The sequence below is a fragment of the Nomascus leucogenys genome, chromosome 22a (assembly GCF_006542625.1).
Source record: "Nomascus leucogenys isolate Asia chromosome 22a, Asia_NLE_v1, whole genome shotgun sequence".
In the NCBI taxonomy this organism is placed as follows: Eukaryota; Metazoa; Chordata; class Mammalia; order Primates; family Hylobatidae; genus Nomascus; species Nomascus leucogenys.
Window position 1 is genome coordinate 119013889 of NC_044402.1, and position 24067 is coordinate 119037955.

Sequence of the window (24067 nt, forward strand, 5' to 3'; positions counted from 1 at the left end):
TCCTACTCCCCCTGGCCTGAGGCCAGCCCTGGGCCCAGCTGGGACAGAGGCTTGAAAACCTTCAGGCTTCTCTCAGGGCTGCCCAGGATGGTGAAATGGCCCCACGGAGGAGAGAAGAAGAGCTTCATTGTGTGTTTTCCACTGTGTGCCAGAGGGAGAGGCGTCTGGGGGGGCAGTGGCTCACTGTCCCCAGCTGTCCCACATTGCCTCCCTTGGGGCTGGAGGCTCACATTCAGATACCAGAGACACCAACTGCTGGCTCACTGAGGCAAGGAGTGGAAGGTGCACTTTGACCCTACACTGGAGGTGCTGGCACTGTCTGCAGCTGTAACCCCACAGGGAGGGTCCCTTGGGGCAGCTGCCACTTGCCCAGGCCGGCTGCTCCCCATCTTGCAGAATGGTTTTTCTGCCTCCCACCTGAGTCCCAGAGGACCAATTAGGAAACTTTATTTTCTTTTTGGTGAGGTGATGATGGGTAGTTCCTGTCCCCAGAACTGCTGAATCAAAATCTAGGAAGAGGGAGGGGTAGAAGAAGGTCAGAATCTTCTTGTTTAACCAGCACCTCAGATCATTCTAATATAGGTGGGCCAAGGCCCATCTTAGAGAAGCACTGTCCTAGATCCCAGCTTGCTGACTGTGCCTGGGAAGCCCATGGAGACAGCATGAACCCACATCTGGGCCTAGGGCATCAGTATTTTCTTGTGAGTCACATGAACTTACTGGCCCAGGCTGCAAGGGAGCACTCAATTTGACAGAAAGGGAAACTGAGGTTAGGGGAGTGAGTTCCTGCTTCTTGCCTCCAGCAACAGAAGAAGCCATATCTCTGGTAATGGCTTAAGAAACCAGGGGCCATAACATGGAGCAGTGACATCCTGGGAAGGTGGGTTGGGGATTGGAGACAGAAGGGCACAGGTTCCAGCCGGGCATGGTGGCTGATGCCTGTAATCCCAGCACTTTGGGAGGCCGAGGCGGGTGGATCACCTGAGGTCAGGAATTCAAGACCAGCCTGGCCAACATAGTGAAACCCGTCTCTACTAAAAATACAAAAAAAATTAGCTGGGTGTGGTGGTGGGCACCTGTAACCCCAGCTACTTTGGGAGGCTGAGGCAGGAGAATCGCTTGAACCCGGGAGGCGGCGGTTGCAGTGAGCTGAGATCGTGCCATTGCACTCCAGCCTGGGCAACAAGAGTGAAGCTCTGTCTCAAAAAATAAAATAAAATATATACAGGATTGTTTTGCATGCTTTTTATTTTTATTTATTTTTTTTTTTATTTTAGAGGGAGTCTCGCTCTGTCACCCAGGCTGGAGTGCAGTGGCACGATCTTGGCTCACTGCAACCTCTGCCTGCCGGGTTCAAGCAGTTCTCCTGCCTCAGCCTCCCAAGTAGCTGGAATTACAGGCATGCACCACCATGCCCGGCTAATTTTTGTATTTTTTTTTTTTTTGAGACTGAGTCTCGCTCTGTCGTCCAGGCTGGAGTGCAGTGGCGCACTCTCGGCTCACTGCAAGCTCCGCCTCCTGGGTTCACGCCATTCTCCTGCCTCAGCCTCTCCGAGTAGCTGGGACTACAGGCGCCCGCCACCACGCCCGGCTAATTTTTTGTATTTTTTAGTAGAGACGGGGTTTCACCGTGGTCTCGATCTCCTGACCTCGTGATACGCCTGCCTCGGCCTCCCAAAGTGCTGGGATTACAAGCATGAGCCACCGTGCCCGGCCAATTTTTGTATTTTTAGTAGAGACGGGGTTTCACCGTATTGGTCAGGCTGGTCTCCAACTCCTGACCTCAGGTGATACACCCTCCTCAGCCTCCCAAAGCACTGGGATTACAGGCATGAGCCACCGCGCCCAGCCATGCTTTTGTATTTTTAATGAATGTAGTCATATTGTTTTCTCTGTGGTATGTCTCAGCATAACGATACGTGCTTGAGCTTTGTGAATGTTGAAACCTGTTGCTCTAGATCATGTGTTTCCCTTGCTGTGCAGTTTTCCAAGGTCTGAGTATGTTGGGATTTATTTGTACATTTTGCTGGTGGCAGTCATTTAGGGGGTTTCCGCCCTTTCACTCTTGGGAGCACGGGATTATCATTGGGCGGTACAGGAGGGGAGGAGGCAGCGCCTGCTGTGGTCTCAGTTTCCAGAAGGCCTGACTGGAAGTTGGACATTTGCTAATAAGCAGTGAGGAGCCACTGAAGGCTTGAACAGGAGCAAGCCTCAGCAAAACACGGCGCTTTGGGAACTTCTTTTTGCCAGTGGTTTGCAGTTTGGGTTGGAGGTAGAGAGCTGGGGGTCTGAGGCTCTTGTAAGGCCCTAGATGAGTTTCCAGGTCCTGTTCCCACAGGTGAGGCTGCGTTGGGGGCAGTAGAAGGCAAAATTGAGAGGGATCCTGTTTTGGTTGCATATGCCAGGGAGAGGGCTAAATGCAACTGCGAGGACAGGGGGCCTTTCCCAGAAAGAGAAGGAGCAGGATGGGGAGCTGACCATGGGGACTGTCACTCGCCAACTCTGCAGGCAGATGGAGGAAGAGCCTGAGCTAAGTGGCATAGAGAGTCCTGTGGAAGCCCTTGGCAGGGCAGGGCACGGCACAGGGTTGGGGAGAGCCACTAGGTCCTCAGGCTGCTCTCCCCTTCCCTTCCTCCTCTCAGCCCTGCCTTCTACTGCTTTGCCCAAAGATCAAGACCTCAGGCCAGCAAGGACTGCAACCTGTCCCTAGCCCACATCCAAGCCAGGCACAGATCTCCCATCCCTCTGCCACCCCACCCTCTCCACCTTCAGCACCCCCTCTATCCAGGCCACTGTCTCTCTCCCACCTGGATGACTCGGTACCTCCTGCCCCTTTTCTCCACTCAGCAGCCCAGTGAGCTCTCAGAAAGGGAGTCTGATCCTGTGCACCCTGTTCTAACATCCACCAGCCATTTTCAACTCTCTGCATGGCCTGGCCCCTGCCCACCTCACCAACCCCTTCTCCAGCACTGTTGGTCCCTCCAGCGCCTAGAGACTCCGAGGCCTCCTGGCAATTCCTAAAATTCCACACTCCTCCTGCCTTGGTGCCACATCACCCAGAACCGTCCATGCTGCTGGGTTGGTCTTGCAGTTTCCAGCATGAATGTCACCCTCTGGGGATGAGGCCTTCCCTGGGCACCCTGTCTACAGTAGGGCCTCTTCCCTTCCGGCTACTCTTTTCCACCCCCAGCCATAGTTAACTGGCAGTTTGCTGACTAATCTGGTTTCTGGTTTAATGTCTGTTGGCCCTCCCTTTCCCCACATTACAAGCTCCCTGAAAGCAGGGCCCCTTCTGCCTTGTTTCTGCTGTCTCCACTGTGTCCATCATGCACAGTATTTGCCAGATACAGCGAGTGACAGGGAGGGGGCCTTGTTTACTGCGGCTTCTTGGTGCACAGTCCCTGCCCCCACAGATCTTGTCCTTTCTTAGGGACAGAACCTGGGCACATGTAGTCAGCATTTAGTAAGGGGAGGCGGGGAGCTTATCACCCCTTCCAGATGTGCATTACCCTGCTCTAGCAGCTGGGAGGACTTCCTGGCTGAATTTGGGAAGGAAACAACAGTTGCTAAATATCTTCCACCTGCCAGGCTCTCGGCTGAGTGCTTTACATTAGTTTTCTTATTTTAGGCACTTAAATTTCACACAGTCTTTCGGGGTAAGTCACAGCATTGCCATGTTATAGATGAGGAACCTCATCTGTGAAACTCATGACTTGTCCAAGGTCACAGAGTCAACAGGGGCCAGGCTGATGGGAGCCCAGATCTTTCTGTTGCCAGAGGCTCTGTTCTTTCCATAAGCCCATGTAGTGAGAAATGAAGACAGGAATGGGACTCAGTCATCAGTGCAAGGTGGTGTCTGTCAGAGGAAAGGGTGATTTTATTTAATTTTATTTTTTAACTTTTCATTTTGGGCCAGGCGCTGTGGCTCACACCTATAATCCCAACACTTTGGGAGGCCAAGGCGGGTGGATCACCTGAAGTCAGGAGTTCCAGACCAGCCTGGCCAACATGGTGAAACCCTGTCTCTACTAAAAATACAAAAATTAGCTGGGCATGGTGGCGGGCACCTGTAATAGCAGCTTCTAGGGAGGCTGAGGCAGGAGAATCGCTTAAACCCAAGAGATGGAGGTTGCAGTGAGCTGAGATCATGCCACTGCACTCCTGCCCGGGTGACAGAGCAAGTCTCAGTCTAAAAACAAACAAACACAACTTTTCATTTTGAAATGATTTCAGACTTGTCAAAATAGTACATAGCATTCCCATATGCCTCTCTCCCCTGAATACTACCGTCTTTCATAATCGCAGTATAGTCATCAAAACCAAGAAATTAACATCAATACTATCCTATGAAGTACTCTCAGAGCTTGCTCAAATTCACCATTTTTCCCCGCTGTTGCCCTTTCTCTGATCTAGAATCCAGTCCAGGATCCCACGTTGCATTTATCTCCTGGTCTCCTCCAGGCTGGGACAGTTTCTCAGTCTATCTTTCATCTTGTCAATACATTTGAAGAGTAGCGCCTGGGCAACATAGTGAGACCTCATCTCTACTAAAAATTTAAAAAACTAGCTGGCATGGTGACACGCACCTGTAGTCCCAACTACTCAGGAGGCTGAGGTGGGAGGATTGCTTGAGCCCAGGACATGAAGGCTGCAGTGAGCTATGGATCACATCACCGCACTCTTGACCTGGGCGACAGAGCAGGACCTAAAAAAGAATCATAGATTTGCATTTTTGGCACAAATACCACAGAATTTATCTTATGCCCTCCTCGGTGCATCATACCAAGAGGCAAATGATGTCTATATATTGTTACTGGTGAGATTAATTTTGATCACTGGCTTAAGGTGGAGTCAGCCAGGTTTCTATGGCCTTTATAATTAGTGGTTATTTTGTGAAGGGGATACTTTGAGATTATGCAAATATCCTTTCTCATCATACTTGGGTGATTTGACTGGGGTCTCCAGGTCTTACAGTGTGCTCTTGTGTGTTAGAAACTCTCAGTATTAGCCTGGGAGCGAATCAAGACATCTTCTCTTCAAAAAAAAATAATAAAAATAATTAGCTGGGCATGTCTGCTCATGCCTGTAGTCCCAGCTACTCAGGACACTGAAGTGGAAAATCGCTTGAACCCCAGCATTTCAGGCTTCAGTGAACTGTGACTGAGCCACCACACTCCAGCCTGGCTGACAGAGCAAGATCTCATCTCTTTAAAAAAATAAATAAATAAATATAAATGAAAAAGGGCTGGGCGCGGTGGTTCACGCCAGTAATCCCAGCACTTTGGGAGACTGAGGCAGGCAGATCACCTGAGGTCGGGAGCTCTAGACTAGCCTGATCAACATGGAGAAACCCCATCTCTACTAAAAATACAAAATTAGCCGGGTGTGGTGTCGCATGCCTGTAATCCCAGCTACTTGGGAGGCTGAGGCAGGAGGATTGCTTGAACCTGGGAGGCGGAGGTTGCGGTGAGCCAAGATCATGCCATTGCACTCCAGCCCAGGCAACAAGAGTGAAACTCCATCTGGAAAAAAAAAATGTTAATTGTCCTGTCTGTCCTACTAAATAGAACCTTCACAAGGACAGTGAGTTTGCCTTGCTCAGTGTGTGTTCAGTGTCTGGCCAATAGCAAGGATTCAGTAAATATTGTTAAAGAAATGAAAATGTAAGTTGGCCAAATCTAATTTAGAAATAAAACCAAAAAAAAGAAGGCCTACGAAAAAGGAACATAAAGACAAAGATTGGCAAAGCCCTTCAACCATGTGCACAGATTGCCAATCAATATAAACCCATGGGTACATAGAGCAGACAGTGCAGTGATTAAACTTTACCTAAATCATTTCTACAAATTGCCATGGAAACCTGCTTGGTTTTGACTCAACTGCTTGCAGACAAATCAGCTAACTCTCCCCTTAGGGGTCTGAAGAGCGGCTGCACCTGCTCCCACATACACAGTCAATCCTTGTAGAGACTTAGGGTCAGCCAGGTGTGGTGGCTCATGCCTGTAATCCCAGCACTTTGGGAGGCCAAGGCGGGTGGATCATGAGGTCAAGAGATTGAGACCATCCTGGCCAACATGGCAAAACCCCATCTCTCCTAAAAGTATAAAAATTAGCTGGGCGTGGTGGTGGGTGCCTGTAATCCCAGCTACTCGGGAGGCTGAGGCAAGAGAATCGCTTGAACCCGGGAGGCAGAGGTTGCACAGTGAGCCAAGATCGTGCCACTGCACTCCAGCGTGGTGACAGAGTGAGACTCCATCTCAAAAAAAAAAAAAAAGTTTGGAAAAAATAGCCATTTAAAGTACTAAAATATGAAGCTTTTTTCTTCTACAATCTCGATTTTGACCTGTGATGTTTTTAATTTGCTATTTAATGTCATTCTAAGTAAGAAGCATTTAAATTATTAGCAGGAATTTTATCATTTGCTTAATATTGTGCAATGCCTGTTTTAAATACAAATACAAGAACATTTAACTCCTGTAGCATCACAGAAACTACATAATTAATATTTCTTGGCTTATACATGGATGTGTATTTAGTTCTTACCAGGACAGGGTCTCCTCTGTCACTCAGACTGGAGTGCAGTGGCGCAAACATGGCTCACTGCAGCCTTGACCTCCTGGGCTCAAGTGATCCTCCCACCTCAGCCTCCCAAGTAGCTGGGACCACTGGTGCATGCCACCATGCCTGGCTAATTTTTGCATTTTTAGTAGAGACAGGGTCTCGCCATGTTGCCCAGTCTGGTCTCAAACTCCTGGGCTCAAGCACTTCTCCCGTCACCACCTCCCAAAGTGCTGGGATTACAGGAGTGAGTCACCACACCTGCCCTTCAATTCTTTTTTTTTTTTTTTTTTTTTTTTTCAGACAGAGGTTCACTCTTGTTGCCCAGGCTGGAGTGCAATGGTAAGATCTTGGCTCACCGCAACCTCCGCCTCCCAGGTTCAAGCGATTCTCCTGCCTCAGCCTCCCAAGTAGCTGGGATTACAGGTGCCCACCACCACACCCTGTTAATTTTTGTATTTTTAGTAGAGATGGGTTTTCACCATGTTGGCCAGGCTGGTCTCCAATTCCTGACCTCAAGTGATCTACCAGCCTCCGCCTTCCAATGAGCTGGGATTACAGGTGTGTGCCACTGCACCCGGCCTTTAATTCTTTTTTTTTTTTTTGAGATGGAGTCTCACTCTGTCGCCCAGGCTGGAGTGCAGTGGTGAGATCTCGGCTTACTGCAACCTCAGCCTCCCGAGTAGCTAGGATTACAGGCGCCTGCCACCATGCCCAGCTAATTTTTGTAGTTTTAGTAGAGATGGGGTTTCACCATCTTGGCCAGGCTGGTCTTGAACTCCTGACCATGTGATCCACCTGCCTTGGCCTCCCAAAGTTCTGAGATTACAGGCATGAGCCACCGTGCCCGGCCTTCAATTCTTAATACGTGCACGTTCTGCCACCACTGTTGGCTTGCCAATTAATAAGGAAGGATGGAAAGGAAAAGGATGGATTGGTTACCCTATCTTCCCTTTCCTTTCTATATCACTATTTGCAGCTTAAACGGGTGGATAACACAAAAGCAAGAAAGGATGCAGCAGAGTTCCTTGGTCATTCGTGTTTCTTAGAACACCTCTGTCTTTGTACACTTGAAGCACGTTCTAGTTTGAACTGAAAGCTTGGCCTCTTGGGTCAGTCATAGGTGTGCACTCGCCTTGTACTCGCTTTGAGTCTTGTTGAACTCCCATGCATTGTGGGTCCCCCAGATTTGTGTGCTCCTGGGCATTGCAGACTCCGTATAGGTATGATAAGCGAGGAACGGAGCAAACTCACTGTGTGTGTCTCTTGCTCCCTACATGTCCCACTGTCCTATCAGGCTCCACTTACAAGACACAAGGTCAAAGATAAAATCATTAAGAATTTCAGGGTTGGGCACGGTGGCTCACCCCTGTAATCCCAGCACTTTGGGAGGCCAAGGTGGGCGAATCACGAGGTCAAGAGATCGAGACCATCCTGGCCAACATGGTGAAACCCCGTCTCTACTAAAAATACAAAAATTAGCTGGGTGTGGTGGTGCATACCTGTAGTCCCAGCTACTCGGGAGGCTGAGGCAGGAGAATCGCCTGAACCTGGGAGGCAGAGGTTGCAGTGAGCTGAGATTGCACCGCTGCACCCTGCCTGACGACAGAGCGAGACTCCCTCTCAAAAACAAACAAACAAAAAAAAGAATTTCAGGCTCAGCCAGGCACAGTGGCTCACACCTGTAATCCCAGCACTTTGAAAGACCAAGGCAGGTGGATCACCTGAGGTCAGGAGTTTGAGACCAGCCTGGCCAATGTGGCAAAGCGCTGTCTCTACTAAAAAAACAAAAATTAGCCGGGCATGGTGGTGTGAGCCTGTAATCCCAGCTACTCGGGAGGCTGAAGCAGGAGAATCGCTTGAACCTGGGAGGCAGAGGTTGCAGTGAGCCGAGATTGCACTACTGCACTCCAGTTCTGGGCAACAGAGCGAGACTCTTGTCTCAAAAAAAAAAAAAAATTTCAGGTGGGACACGGTGGCTCACACCTGTAATCCCAACATTTTGGGAGGCCAAGGCAGGAGGATTTGTTGAGCCCAGGAGTTCGAGACCAGCCTAGACAACAAATTGAGACACCATCTCTACAAAAAAGATAATTGGGATTACAGGTGCCCACCACCACACCCGGCTAATTTTTGTACTTTTAGTAGAGACAGGGTTTCACCATGTTAGTCAGGCTGGTCTCCAACTCCTGACCTCAGGTGATCCACCCGCCTCAGCCTCCCAAAGTGCTGAGATTACAGGCGTGAGACACCACACCCAGCCTCAGATGATTTTTTTTTTTTTTGAGACAGGGTCTTATTTTGTCACCCAGGCTGGAGTGCAGTGGTGCAATGATGGCTTACTGCAGCTTCGCCCTCCCAGGCTCAAGCAATCCTCCTGCCTCAGCCACCTGAGTAGCTGGGACCACAGGCGTGTGCCACCATGCCCAGCTATTCTTTTAATTTTTTTGTAGAGACCCTATAGGGCACAATGTTGCCCAGGCTGGTCTCGAACTCTTGGGCTCAAGTGATCCTCTCTCCTTCCCTCCCAAGGTGCTGGGATTATAGGCGTGAGCCATTGCACCCAACCTTCCTCAGATGATTAGGATGCATGCTAAAGTTTGACCACCACTGCTCTTTCTGAAATATTTTTCCTACCTCATTTCAGCCTCCTAATTCCTACTCCTTCCCTGCAAACGCCACTTCATCAGAGGTGCTAGACCCTGGGCTAGATTAAACCCCTTACTCTCCAAGTCTCTCTTTTTTTTAGACAGAGTCTCACTCTTTGGCCCGGGCTGGAGTGCAGTGGTGCGATGCCCAATTCTCCTGCCTCAGCCTCCTGAGTAGCTGGGACTACAAGCATGTGCCACCACACCCGATTATGTTTTGTATTTTTAGTAGAGACAGGGTTTCGCCATGTTAGTCAGGCTGGTCTTGAACTCCTGACCTCAGGTGATCCACCCGCCTCGGCCTCCCAAAGTGCTGGGATTACAGGTGTGAGCCACCGCACCCGGCCTCTCCAATTTTCTTCTGTGCGTTCCTCAGTTCACGTCTCCCTGATAGATTGTGAGTTCTAGGCGTGTCCGTCTCATTCTCCATCTTGTCCTGAGTGCTAAGCAGGGCAAACAGTAGGCACATAATAAGTGAGAGTGGAATTGCATTGGCTCACGGGATGACCAAAGGAATGCAGATGTGGGGCCTGCAGGCGTCACGAAGGAGTCTAGGGGGGCTGGGGAGAAAAGGCTAACCATAGGCCATCCACTCACCATCTAGGTACAGCCTGTACACCCGCACCTGGCTCGGGTACCTCTTCTACCGACAGCAGCTGCGCAGGGCTCGGAATCGCTACCCTAAAGGCCACTCGAAAACCCAGCCCCGCCTCTTCAATGGTGAGCTCTGACTGCCCTGGCCAGCATCCCCCATTCTGTGCCCCCACCCTCCCCGCCTGCTCCCCTTCACATACCCTAGCCCCTGGGCTCCCTGCCTGTTACCCCGCCCACAGCCCATCTCTGTCCCCAGGAGTGAAGGTGCTTCCCATCCCTGTCCTCTCGGACAACTACAGCTACCTCATCATCGACACCCAGGCCCAGCTGGCTGTGGCTGTGGACCCTTCAGACCCTCGGGCTGTGCAGGTGAGGGGAGGGCAGGGAGCAGGGGGTGCCTGGAGTCACCTTGGGGACTGGCAGTTTCACCTTGCTAGAGAGGGCTGACCCTTGTCCGTCTGCCCGTAGGATGTGTCCCATATGCTCCATGTTCACACGTGCACATGCGCACACATAGCCTGGGGAAGGGGGGTACAGGGCATGGCTGGGCAGAAGGGGAGAGCAGGAGTGGGGGATGCAGAGCCAGAGGGCTGGGAGTGTTGGCCCAGGACTCTGGGTCTAGTGAGTTTCCAGGCTGGCTTTCACTGCCATTGGCCCCCTTCAGACCCCCTTTCTTTCTGTCACCTCTGTCTGTCAGTATCTGGGTCTCTCTGTCTTTCCCTCCCATTCCTTATTTCTCTGTGTCTGCCTCTCTCCATGTACAAGTGTCCCTCTGCCTCCATGTGCCCCATGCTTCGCATTCCCGGATCTCTCTCCTCCAGCTCCATCCCCTTCCTCCGCTTCATCTCTCCATGCTCTCCTCTCCTCTCCACCAGCACCCACACTCCCGGCTCTTGCTGCTTCAAGTGTCACTTGCATCCTGCTCCCCAGTCTCCAAACCTCCTCTCTCTCACAGGCTTCCATTGAAAAGGAAGGGGTCACCTTGGTCGCCATTCTCTGTACTCACAAGCACTGGTAAGGGGCTCCCGTCTTTCCTGGCCCACCCTTGTTCCGGCTGGGCTTGCCAGGACTGGGCCCACTGAGGACGGCTGGGGCCAGAGGTCAAGAAGTCAGTACGGGCCGGCACCCACCTTCCTCGTGAAGTCACCTGGACACCAGCAAGGAGGGAGGAAAGGGGACAGTCTCCCACCACTCCATTGATCGAGCTTCTGAAGCCCCAGAGGAGGGCAGGGCAGTCATTTCTCTTTCATTTCATGGTCATGTATTAGATACCTACTGCACACTGGGCATGGACAAAAGTTATGACTCTTCCATCAAGGAAATTCTAAGACCAATAGGGGAGATAGCCCTGTATCAAAGTATATAACAACAGAGGCAAGAGGGTTGGGAGTTCAAGCCCAACCTGGGCAACATAGTGAGACCTTGTCTTCAAAAAAGAAGTATGTAATATTTAGGTAACAGTTGGCACAGGGAACAGGGATGGGAGGCCCAGGCATGGTGTGATCAGATCCACTTGGAGAATCTAAAGATGATGACCTGAGCTGAGAGTCCAGGAAGCTTGGCTGGCATTGGCCAGCTTGAGTTGTTGGAGGCGATGTTCTGGGCAAGGGAACAGCTTGAACAAAGGCCTAGAGGTGTGGACAACTTGGCTCAGTCCAGAAGCCACAGCCCCAGCACTTAAAGGCCTGGAGATGCTGTGGTAAAGAGGGGGGCTTAGGTACAGTTGCCCCTCGAAGCCCCCTGCCTGTCTCTGCCATCCTGCAGGGACCACAGTGGAGGGAACCGTGACCTCAGCCGGCGGCACCGGGACTGTCGGGTGTACGGGAGCCCTCAGGACGGCATCCCCTACCTCACCCAGTAAGTCCCTGACCTAGCCAAGGGACGGCCCTGCCATGGGCCCTTTCCCCCACCCCCAGCCTTCAGTGAAGTGTTTCAGGGGTATCAGCAGGTGGATCTTTGCCAGTGCCCTTCCTGGCCCAATGCCAGCCTATTAAAGACTGGCACTGCCCATCCCCCAACTGATCCAGCCATAGTCCCCAAAAGAGGAAAGGGAGAGGGTTTGGACCTGAGACCCGAGGCACTGGGGTATCTTCTTTTGTATGGAAGCCCACTCTCTTGTGAATCACCCAGCCCCTTGGGCCTGGGATGGGGGCAGGGAACAGCATGGCACAGATCCAATACCTTCTCTCCCCTGCTCCCTTGTTCCCCAGTCCCCTGTGTCATCAAGATGTGGTCAGCGTGGGACGGCTTCAGATCCGGGCCCTGGCTACACCTGGCCACACACAAGGCCATCTGGTCTACCTACTGGATGGGGAGCCCTACAAGGGTCCCTCCTGCCTCTTCTCAGGGGACCTGCTCTTCCTCTCTGGCTGTGGTGAGTTTCCCCGAAAGAGAGAGGAGCTGGGAGAGGAGGGAGAGACAGAAGCCAGGGCAGCCACAGTCCCATGGAGAGCACTGAAGCCTTAGTTTTAGCACAGATGTTGCCGTGGCAGTTACTTCCATCTGTGTTACTCAGATTGGTTTTAATCCTTGAGACTTCCCTTGGGGCACCTTGGGAGGCTGAGGCAGGAGGATCACTTGAGGCCAGGAGTTGGAGACCAGACTGGGCAAAATAGCAAGACTGTCTCTACAGAAAAATTTTAAAATAGGCCAGGCATGGTGGCTCATGCCTGTAATCCCAGCACTTTGGGAGGCTGAGGTGGGAGGATCACCTGAGGTCAGAAGTTCAAGACCAGCCTGGTCAACGTTGTGAAACCCTGTCTCTACTAAAAATACAAAAATTAGCCGGGCATGGTGGTACATACATGCCTGTAATCCCAGCTACTAGGGAGGCTGAGGCAGGAGAACTGCTTGAACCCGAGAGGTAAACGTTGCAGCGAGCTGAGATCGCGCCACTGCACTCCAACCTGGAAAACAGAGCGAGACTCTGTCACAAAAAAGAAAAAAAGGTTAAATAATATAAATAATATAGGCCAGGAGCAGTGACTCAGGCCTGTAATCCCAGAACTCTGGGAGGCCAAAGCAAGTGGATTGCTTGAGCCCAGGAGTTCAAGACCAGCTTGGGCAACATGGTGAAACCCCGTCTCTACAAAAAATACAAAAATTAGCCAGGTGTGGTGGTGAGCCCAGGAATTCAAGGCTGCAGTGAGCTATGATTGTGCCACTGCTCTGCAGCCTGGGCAAAAATGAGACTCTGTCTCAAAAATAAAAAAGACTTCTGCCAGCTGCTGGACAGAATGAGAGAATCTCTGTAGCTGAGTAAAGCCCTGCAGGGAATTAGTTTCCCCTGGGTGGAGCCTGGTTCTCTGATACAGTGACTGGCAGGACTAGGTTATGAAAAGTTAAGAACAGCTACGTGAGGGGGTGGGTGAGGATCACAAGTCCCAGGCTGCATGGAATCCCAAAGGGCAGCCTAGGTGAAGAAGTGTTCCTTGGGAAAGAGCAGCCCTGTGTCTACCAAGCCTGGGGCCTGCAGCCTGAAGATTCTGCAGCCCCTCCCTTCAGATGTCACTGTGTGCAACAGAGGCCTCAGATGGGCTTGGTCGGGGGGTGACCAGTTGGGCCCAGCTCCCAATGAGGAGGGAATAGATGCCTGGGGTGGGTCTGGAAAGGGCACGGTCAGGGCTGGTGGCCAGCCAGAGCATTTCAAGCTGGTTCCCACCTGTCTGGGTGTGCCTTATGCCATATGGTGTTATCCTGGCACCTTGTGACTGACATACCCTCCAACCCCCACCCAGGACGGACCTTTGAGGGCAACGCAGAGACCATGCTGAGCTCACTGGACACTGTGCTGGGGCTAGGGGATGACACCCTGCTGTGGCCTGGTGAGACACCCCCTTAGTACTCCCCATCCTCCAGCCCCACGCTCAGCCTGGGACAAGGGCCTTCCCACCCCCTCACTCCCCTAGAAAGCAGGCCAGCCCAGTTCCTGGCCCAGAAGCGACACAGCTCCACCTCTAGGGGTAGGGACAGAGTTCTGGCCTCCCTTCTTCCTGGAGTGTTGGCTCCGTAACACCTCTGCTTCTCACACTACCTTCCCGTGCCAGCCAGCCTTCAGCCTCTTGGGAGCCCTGCAGGCCCTAGGGCATTCCAGAGAGATGTCTAATTGTTCATAGCCTGAGCCCAGAACAGAAAATAGCCTTGGCTTATCTGGGGAGAAGTCAGTAAATCCACTCTGCATGTAACCATTGCCTTGTGGTGCATAAAAACATTCACAGATATCTGTTAATCCTCAGAACATATATTCATTCATTCATTCATTCAGCAAGTACTTTATGTGCACCTAACACATACCAGGCTCTGTTCCAGGCACCAGGAACACAGGAGGTACATCTGTGTCTGGTAGCATAATTGTTCTCTCCACTTGCCAAATGAGAAAATTGTGCCTCAGAGAGGTGCCATGACTAGACCGAGGTCACATGCTAGGCAGTGGTGGAATCAGGGCTAGATGCAGGCCTGCCAGCTCCAGGTCTAGTGGTTTTTTCCCCTGGAACTATTGCCACCTTTTCACCCATAGCTGACTTGTGCCCACAGTTAGAGAAGCAGCTCCTGGCAGTTGGGGTTTTCCTGGAAGTGCTGACCTCATCCCTGGTTGTCAGGTGTCCATCAGCCTGGACCTGGGGCAGGGAAGACTGTTCTGACCATACCACCAATCTCCCTCTGCTCTGTGTCTCACCCCCGTGGCTGTCGGTAGGTCATGAGTATGCGGAGGAGAACCTGGGCTTTGCAGGTGTGGTGGAGCCCGAGAACCTGGCCCGAGAGAGGAAGATGCAGTGGGTGCAGCGGCAGCGGCTGGAGCGCAAGGGCACGGTGAGGGACTCGGGGTCCGGGAGGAGCTGTGTGGGCCGGCACTCAGCCCCAACAGGAACCCATCCATGCTGACCCCAGGCCTGCGAGCACCTCCCCAAAGCTCTGACCTGTTTGGTCCATGGGCCCTCAAGTCAGAACTCCTGAACTCCAGAATGGGACAGGGGTCGGGTCAGGCTTCTCTGTCTTGGGTCCATTTCCCAGTTTCTCTCCACCAAACCTGGTTCCTCTCACCCACAGTGCCCATCTACCCTGGGAGAGGAGCGCTCCTACAACCCGTTCCTGAGGACCCACTGCCTGGCACTACAGGAGGCTCTGGGGCCGGGGCCAGGACCCACTGGGGATGATGACTGCTCCCGGGCCCAGCTCCTGGAAGAGCTCCGCCGGCTGAAGGATATGCACAAAAGCAAGTGATGCCCCCAGCGCCCCCAGCCCAGCCCACTCCCCGCATGGGGAGGCCACCACCACCGACACCTCACCATCCTTCTCATCGCTAACACCACCACCTCCATCGGCGCCCAAGCGGGCATCATCCCCCACACTGCTCAGGGGAGGGGAGGGATCAGGCAGTGAGACTGTGAGGCCAAGAGAAGGGGGCCGGTCGGAGGCTGGGAACCCCGCAGCAGGAAGCTGCCTCATCAACGGAGAGAGGAAAGGAGGGGTCTCGGGATATCTCCAGACCCTACCAACTGGGAGGGTCCCCTCCTCCTTCCCTACTCCTGGGATGGCAAGGACACGGGTGCTGCTGTTAGCTTCTCCGTCGGGAGGCCTCATCTCACTGTAGCCCTGGAACCCAGGACAGAGGGGCCCACGATCAGGTTGAGTCCATCTTGCCCTTCCCCCATCTAGGGTTGGGAAAGAAGCTCAGCCCCTCACAGTGGCCTCAAGTGTGATGCCTTGCAAAAGCACCACTCAGAGGGGCAGCTGGACTCTGATGTCCTGAGACTCTGCCCTCCTCTCACAGCCTCCCTACCCCACCCTTCCCTGCAAAGCCATTTTTCAGACAGAGCCATTCCTAAGAACACTGAAGGGCTGGAAGGCTGGCTGGCCACTCTCTGCCTCAGTGGCCTCCCTACAGCCTGGAAGGAGGGTCCTGGTTGCCAAGGAAACCTCCTCATTGGGCTAAGGAGACACTGGAGTCTGGAGTGTGGAGCCCCACAGTCTTGCAGGTCACACGCTCTCCTTGCACATCTGGCCTGGTTGTGCCCACTGGCCTCTGCCTCTGCCCTGGGCCAAAATGGCCCCTCCTTGCCAGGGGAGAGACAGCCACGGTCCTCTTTGGCTGCTGCAGTTTTCTCATTTTGGCCTTTGTTCTTAGGCCCATCTGCCTGCCTTCCTCCATCTAACTAATCTCTCCTGTTTTATCCGCAGCCCTTTTCTTCTTTGAGTTAGTAAAGATTTATTCTGTAACCTGACACTCATCTGGCCCTTTGCAGTTTGCCAGCCACATTTCCATGTGATTTCCTACTGGATCCAGGCCCCCACCCGGCTGGGAGGAGGGGGCTCTGACTTGCAGGCTGGAAATCAGAAGTCTGTGAGCAGAGCACGGGAGTGCATGGCAGCTGTGGGTCCCAGGCCTGGCCTGGCCCCTCTGCTTACTCCACCTCCAGCTCTGCTGCTCCTCTACTCTTGGGTCGAGATCCGTTTGGAGCCACAGCGAGGAAGCCTGTGGTCCTCAGGCAGGTGTACCTTGGGTCAGCCAGGAGTCCTCTTTTCCTGTGTCAAAGCCTGCCCTCGGGCTCTGCTCACCTCTGGTGACCCTCCAAGATGCCCCTGCCCTCAGTTTCCCCTCATGATCTGGCCTCTGCCCCCTTCTCCAGCCACAGCCTCTAGTACACTTTAGCAATACCACCAGACTAGTTAGAGTTCCCCACTCACCAAGCAAGACATGCAGTTTCATGCCTCCTGTGCCTTCGCTCATGCTGTTTCTTCCGACTGGAATGCCTTCCCCTGCTCCTCCTGCCTTGTCTGCCTGGCAAGTTCATCTCTCACCATCCCCTCAAAGGCCCCCTCCTCCAGGAAGGCAACCCCTGTGCCCCTCCCCTCTAGGCTACCTCTGCACTTTGTCAATGCTTCTCTTGTGGCACTTATCACACTGTATTTTACTTGTTTACATGTTTGTCTCCCCTTCTAGACTGTGAATCATTAAGAGCATGGACTGTATCTTATGCATCTCTGTATTTCTGCGCCTAGCACGGTGCCTAGCACACAGTAGGCGCTCAATAAATGTTGAATGAATGAATGATTTAATCAAGACTTGATCACCCAACAGCTTGTCTTTGTTGCTACATGAGTGAAAACAGCAGAGAACTTTCTCGCAGTTTTCCCATCTCAGTTCCAGGCCTGCTAACTTGCAGTTAGGCACTTCAAGAGTTTTGATCAGAAATGATGCCCAAAGCCTGGGCGCAGTGGCTCACACCTATAATCCCAGCTCTTTAGGAGGCTGAGGCGGGCGGATGACAAGGTCAGGAGTTCAAGACCAGTCTGGCCAACATAGTGAAACCTCATCTCTACTAAAAATACAAAAAATTAGCCAGACATAGTGGCAGGAGCCTATAATCCCAGCTACTCAGGAGGCTGAGGCAGGAGAATCACGTGAACCCAGAAGGTGGAGGTTGCAGTGAGCCGAGATCGCACCACTGCACTCCAGCCTGGGCGACAGAATGAGACTCTGTCTCAAAAAACAATAAAAATTAAAAAAAAAAAGAGAGAAATGATGCCTAAAATATGTTCCTCCCAAGGCCCATGGGCATTTGTTCAGAGTTTACGATTTGCTTATCTCAATGTTTCCCAAAGCTTGAGATACACAAGTGTACCACTGGCTGAAGTAGGGTGGCTGTACATGGCCACAGCATAGCAATCAGTCAGACTTCAAGGACACGGTCTTGGCACCAGAGTGTCTTTAACGTCTTTGGAAAGAAAGACCCGGGATCTAGGTTCATACTTTACTTGGGAAATGTCTCTAGTTAAGCTTTAACAACATCGTTTTGTTTTCATTATATTTATATTTGGGTTCAATATTTATTTTTGACAAGTGACACTGGTTTTCAGTTCATAAAAATGATTAAAGGGCTGGGTGTGGTGGCTCACGCCTGTAATCCGAGCACTTCGGGAGGCCGAGGCAGGCGGATCACAAGGTCAGGAGATCAAGACCATCCTGGCCAATGTGGTGAAACCCCGTGTCTACTAAAAATGCAAAACTTAGCGAGGCATGATGGTGAGCGCCTGTAATCCCAGCTACTCAGGAGACTGAGGCACGAGAATCGCTGAACCCGGGAGGCAGAGGGCAGAGGTTGAAGTGGGCCAAGATCGCACCACTGTACTCCAGCCTGGGCAACAGAGGGAGATTCCGTCTCAAAAAAAAAAAAAAAAAAAAAAGATGAAATTTGGGTGGGGACACAAAGCCACACCATATCATTATAATAGAACAATTTATATTCCTTTGGGTATATAACCAGTAATGGGATTGCTGGGTCGAATGGTAGTTCTGTCTTTAGGTCTTTGAGGAATCACCACACTGTCTTCCACATTGGTTGAACAAATTTACACTCCCGCCAACAGTGTATAAGCATTCCTTTTTCTCTACAACCTTTCCAGCATCTGTTATTTTTTGACTTTTTAATAACAGCCATTCTGACTGGTGTGAGATGGTATCTCATTGTGGTTTTGATTTGCATTTCTCTAATAATGAGTGATGTTGAGCTTTTATTCATATGTTTGTTGTCCACATGTATGTCTTCTTCTTTTTTTTTTTTTTTTTTGAGACAGAGTCTCCCTCTGTCACCAGGCTGGAGTGCAGTGGTGCGATCTCGGCTCACTGCAACCTCCACCTCCCAGGTTCAAGCGATTCTCCTGCCTCAGCCTCCCAAGTAGCTGGGACTACAGGTGCATGCCACACACCCAGCTAATTTTTTGTATTTTTAGTAGAGATGGGGTTTCACCGTGTTAGCCAGGATGGCCTTGATCTCCTGACCTCGTGATCCGCCCACCTCAGCCTCCCAAAGTGCCAGGATTACAGGCATGAGCCACCTCACCCGCCAATGTCTTGTTCTTTTTTTTTTTTTTTTTTTTTTGAGACTGAGTCTCGCTCTGTTGCCCAGGCTGGAGTGCAGTGGTTCCATCTCCGCTCGCTGCAAGCTCCGCCTCCCAGGTTCACACCATTCTCCTGCCTCAGGCTCCCGAGTAGCTGGGACTACAAGCGCCCACCACCACGCCCGGCTAACTTTTTGTATTTTTAGTAAAGGTGGGGTTTCACTGTGTTAGCCAGGATGGTCTCAATCTCCTGACCTCATGAGCCACCCACCTCAGCCTCCCAAAGTGCTGGGATTACAGGCATGAGCCGCCGTGCCTGGCCTCAATTTCTTATTCTTAATAATTCCTACCACATTCCTCCCTGCGGTGATATCACGCTAACTGCTGTTAGGGGGTTTTGGGCAACGACTCTTTCTGGCTATTTCTTACTGAAAAGGGGTGTTGAATGGGTAACAGCAGCCAGGGCTCCTGCTGGGGTTGATTTAGGGGTTCTTGGAAGAATGGCGTGTCCATGTGTGGGTCCGTTTGCAGCACCATTTGGGGTTTGATTTTTTCTAGGCGAGAAGAAACAATTTGAGTTATAGTACCGAGTAGATTTCATCCAAATATCAATACAAGACATATAAGCAAGAGAGGGCTTAATAAAAGGATTAACCAATTCCATAAAGAAGACTGTAATTTATTAAAGAGGGATTGTAGCCACCGAGGGCTGAAGCTGGCATTTTCCCTGAGCCTGTTAGTAATTTTGATTTTATCTTTAGGTACCTGTAGATTTTCCTTTACTTGACTAGGTGTTAATCCAAAAGCAGCATGTTTCATTTAAAAGTGCATCACTAGGGCCGGGTGCGGTGGCTCATGCCTGTAATCCCAGCATTTTGGGAGGCCGAGGCGGGCGTATCACGAGGTCAGGAGATCAAGACCATCCTGGGTAACACAGTGAAACCCTGTCTCTACTAAACAAATACAAAAAATTAGCCAGGCATGCTGGCAGGCACCTGTGGTCCCAGCTACTCGGGAGGCTGAGGCAGAAGAATGGCGTGAACTCGGAAGGCGGAGCTTGCAGTGAGCCGAGATTGCACCACTGCACTCCAGCCTGGGCGACACAGCGAAACTCCGTCCCCCCCCCTCAAAAAAAAAGTGCATCACTAAACCCAATTAAAAAGTCCTAGCTGACTTAGTGATAGTAAAACTTTTATGCTTCCTTTTTGTCAATAACTATTATCCCGGTTATAAGGATAATAATTAAGCAAAATAGGACAGCAATGGAAACTGTCCAATATTGTAGTTAGAAGGTGCTACTGTGTATAATACTATTGCAAATAGTAGAGTGAGGACAGCAATTTCCACAAGTGTGGTGCGGTAGATAATTTCCATCTAAAATTTTACTTGCCGGCCGGGCGCGGTGGCTCACGCCTGTAATCCCAGCACTTTCGGAGGCCAAGGTGGGCGGATCACCTAAGGTCAGGAGTTCAAGACCAGCCTGACCAACATGGAGAAACTCCGTCTCTACAAAAAATACAAAAAATTAGCGGGGCATGGTGGCGCATGCCTGTAATCCCAGCTACTCAGAAGGCTGAGGCAGGAGAATTGCTTGAACCTGGGAGGTGGAGGTTGCAGTGAGCCAAGATTGTGCCATTGCACTCCAGCCTGGGCAACAAGAGCGAAATTCTGTCTCAAAAAAATTTTTTTTACTTGCCAAGATATAGAATTCCCCTTTGAGGGTCTCTGAAGTTCCTTGGTTTTATTTTCCCAAACAAAGAAACCTCCGGGTTATGAGCACCTTATTCGCTTTCTTTACCTGGCAAAATTTGCAAGATAATTGCCCAGAACTAGCATATTGATTCACCTTTTTACCTTACTCATCCCTTTTTTTTTTTCCCAGGCTGCAGAAGATCACCTCTTGATTCACAGGAATAAGCAGGGTTAGCCTAAAATGTAAGCAAAAAGTTTAAAAACAATTAATGAAACTAGGATTTAATGACAAACGTATGATAAGCTTTGGATCAAAATTTTTCTCTTCAGTCCTCATTTTTGGTAAGCACTAATTATGAATAAACTTTAGTCTTGTTAGAAATAAATTTTCAGCGCTGCAAAAGAAATAGCACTCAAGGTCAGGCGTGGTGGCTCACACCTGTAATCCCAGCAATTTGTGAGGCCGATGTGGGCGGATCACAAGGTCAGGAGATCAAGGCCATCCTGGCTAACACGGTGAAACCCCGTCTCTACTAAAAACACAAAAAATTAGCCAGGCATGGTGGTGAGCGCCTGTAGTCCCAGCTACTCAGGAGGCTGAGGCAGGAGAACGGCGTGAACCCGGGAGGCAGAGCTTGCAGTGAGCCGAGGTCGCACCACTGCACTCCAGCCTGGGGGACAGAGCAAGACACCGTCTCAAACAAACAAACAAAAGTATTTTTAAAACTTTTAAGTTCAACTTACTAGTCATATAATTCTCGTCATAAATCTAGTGAATGTTAACATTTTTTAGAAACAGGGTCTCACTATGTTGCCCAGGCTGGTCTTCAACTCCTGGCTTCAAATGACCCACCCACCTCGGCCTTCCAAAGTGCTGGGATTACAGGTGTAAGCCCCTGCACCCAGCCAAGGGGGCTTTAATTAATAATTGGTTGGTCTTCTTTTCAAAATTAAAACTGCTTTAGGCAGCTTATACTGCAGTTGTTCATCCAATATATTTTATTACCTTTTTTAAAGTGATTGATTGATAAACCAGCCTTCCAAATACCTTTACTGCAACCTAATAAAAGTAAACATATAAATACAGTAAATCTTAATTTTATATTTTTTAATGTTCTGGTTCTACTTGCAATCTCAATAAGAAACTTTAAAATTCTAAATCAATTATTCAATAACCCAATTTAAACTTGAATCTGCAGACGTATCTTTTAAGCACTCTAATATACCAATTTTAAACATTTTAAGAACCTGAAATAACAGAATTCTTTCCTTTCGCTGCTGCAGCCGCAGCCATAAATATGCTCAGGCTTTAGAAGAGGTTCGCTTCTAGTGTCCTCTGCTGTGGCATCTGGTTGGATCCCAATGAGATCAATGAAATCGCCAATGCCAGCTCCCATCAGCAGATCCTAAAGCTAATCAAAGATGGGCTGATCATCCGAAAGCCTGTAATGGTCCATTCCCAGGCTCCATGCTGGAAAAACACCTTGGCCTCCCAGAAGGGCAGGCACACGGGCATAGGTAAGTGGAAGGGTACAGCCAACATCCGAATACCAGAGGTCACGTGGATAAGGAGAATGAGGATTCTGCGCTGGCTACTCAGAAGATACCATGAATCTAAGAAGATTGATCGCCACGTGTATCACAGCCAGTACCTGAAGGTGAAGGGGAATGTGTTCAAAAACAAGCGGATTATCCTGGAACACATCCACAAGCTGAAAGCAGACAAGGCCTACAAGAAGCTCCTGGCTGACCAGGCTGAGGCCTGCAGGTCTAAGACCAAGGAAGTGTGGGCGGAGGATTACCCAGGTGCCGAGGCAAGAGACTGAAGGCACAGACTGTTTCAGTATAATAAAGAAAATAGTTAGAATAAAAATAGTCATAATACAAAGTAGATGTAGAGATGATCATGGATAATTATCAATCATTATTATAAACATTATTTATCATTAGCTTTTAATATTACTCTTTGTTGCATTACTAATATAACCTAGGAATAACCGGCGGGTATAGGGTCAGGTGCTGAAGGGACATTGTGAGAAGTTACCTAGAAGGCAAGAGGTGAGCCCTCTGTCACGCCTCCATAAGGGCCGCTTGAGGGCTCCTTGGTTAAGCGGTAATGCCAGTGTCTGGGAAGACGCCCATTACTTAGCAGACCGCGAAAGGGAGTCTCCTTTCCTTGGAGGAGTCAGGGAGCACTCTGCTCCACCAGCTTCTTGTGGAAGGTTGGATATTATCCAGGCCTGCCCGCAGTCATCCGGAGGCCTAAACCCCTCGCTGTGGTGCTGTGCTCCAAAGGTCACGCTCCTTGTCCACTTTCATGTTCCTCCCGTACTCCTGGTTCCTCTTTGAAGTTCGTAGTAGATAGCAGTAGAAGAAATAGTGAAAGTCTTAAAGTCTTTGATCTTTCTCATAAGTGCATAGAAGAAAACACTGATGTATGCTGCCTTCTCTCTCTCTGCTTCGGCTACCTAAGAGGGAAGGGCCCCCTGTCCTGTGATCATGTGACTTGCTTCACCTTGTCAATCACTTAGAAGACTCGCCCTCCTTACCCTGCCCCCTTGTCTTGTGTGCAATAAATATCAGTGCGCCCAGCTGTTCTGGGCCACTACCAGTCTCCATGTCTTGATGGTAGTGGTCCCCTGGGCCCAGCTGTTTTCTCTTTATCTCTTTGTCTTGTGTCTTTATTTATTACAATCTCTCGTCTCCGCACACGGGGAGAACACCCGCTAAGCCCCGTAGGGCTGGACCCTACAGGTGGATCACTTGAGGTCAGGAGTTCAAGACCAGCCTGGCCAACATGGCGAAACCCCGTCTCTACTAAAAATACAAAAATTAGCCAGGTGTGGTGGCAGGTGCCTGTAGTCCCAGCTACCTGGGAGACTGAGGCAAGAGAATCACTTGAACCTGGCAGGAGGAGGTTGCAGCTGAGATCATGCCACTGCATTCTAGCCTGGGTGACAGAGTGAGACTCTGTCTCAAAAATAATTAAAATAAAAACAAACAAATAAATAAATAATAAAAATAAAAATACAAAAATTAGCTGGGCTTGGTGGCATGCTCCTGTAGTTCCAGCTACTCGGGAGGCTGAGGTAGGAGAATCACTTGAACCCAGGAGGCAGAGGTTGCAGTGAGCCAAGATGGCGCCACTGCACTCCAGACTGGCGACAGAGTGAGACTCTGTAAAAAAAAAAAAAAAAAAGCTCCTTACCAGGAGTAAGTCCAGTGAAAGAGTTTGGTATGTTGTCATTGTTGTTATCATTATTGTTACATGTATTAGAACTGTAACTTGCAGAGATATTCACATAGCAGCTAATTGGATTGTGTGCATTTGAGGCTCTGTCTGACTTTGGGTCATATCTTCTAAGGTCATTTTTTTTTTTTTTTTTTTTTTTGAGACAGCTTACAGACATGTGCCACCACTCCCTGGTAATTTTTGTATTTTTAGTAGAGATGGGTTTCACCATGTTGGCCAGGCTGGATCTCAAACTCCTGGCCTCAAGTGATCCCGCCTGGGACTCCCAAAGTGCTGGGATTACAGGCGTGAGCCACCGCGCCTGGCCTCTTCTAAGGTGATTCTAATGATCCATTTCTTCACTCTGCCTCTTAAGAATATCAAATGTGGGCCGGGCGTGGTGGCTCACACCTGTAATCCCAGCACTCTGGGAGGCTGAGGCAGGCGGATCACGAGCTCAGGAATTCAAGACCAGCCTGGCCAATATGGTGAAACCCCATTTCTA

At 50.4% G+C, this 24067-nt stretch overlaps 1 protein-coding gene, 1 long non-coding RNA gene and 1 pseudogene across 3 annotated transcripts in view; 2 read left to right on the forward strand and 1 right to left on the reverse strand.

Annotated features, from left to right (window-relative positions):
• Window positions 1-16862, forward strand: part of PNKD (PNKD metallo-beta-lactamase domain containing) — a 78350-nt gene extending 61488 nt beyond the window's left edge. For both annotated transcript variants that reach the window (XM_030803032.1, XM_030803033.1), the window contains 8 exons: window positions 9811-9926; window positions 10057-10169; window positions 10756-10814; window positions 11565-11657; window positions 12011-12174; window positions 13538-13624; window positions 14494-14609; window positions 14847-16862. In XM_030803032.1, coding sequence (XP_030658892.1) covers window positions 9811-9926; window positions 10057-10169; window positions 10756-10814; window positions 11565-11657; window positions 12011-12174; window positions 13538-13624; window positions 14494-14609; window positions 14847-15020 — 922 coding nt within the window. In that variant the 3' untranslated portion in view covers window positions 15021-16862. The remainder of the gene's footprint in view (window positions 1-9810; window positions 9927-10056; window positions 10170-10755; window positions 10815-11564; window positions 11658-12010; window positions 12175-13537; window positions 13625-14493; window positions 14610-14846) is intronic.
• Window positions 1-24067, reverse strand: part of LOC115832370 — a 29675-nt gene that overhangs the window by 4135 nt on the left and 1473 nt on the right. Inside the window, exon 2 of the long non-coding RNA XR_004027857.1 lies at window positions 20498-20566. This is a non-coding gene — a long non-coding RNA (uncharacterized LOC115832370). The remainder of the gene's footprint in view (window positions 1-20497; window positions 20567-24067) is intronic.
• LOC105738867 lies at window positions 21614-22769 on the forward strand (annotated as a pseudogene).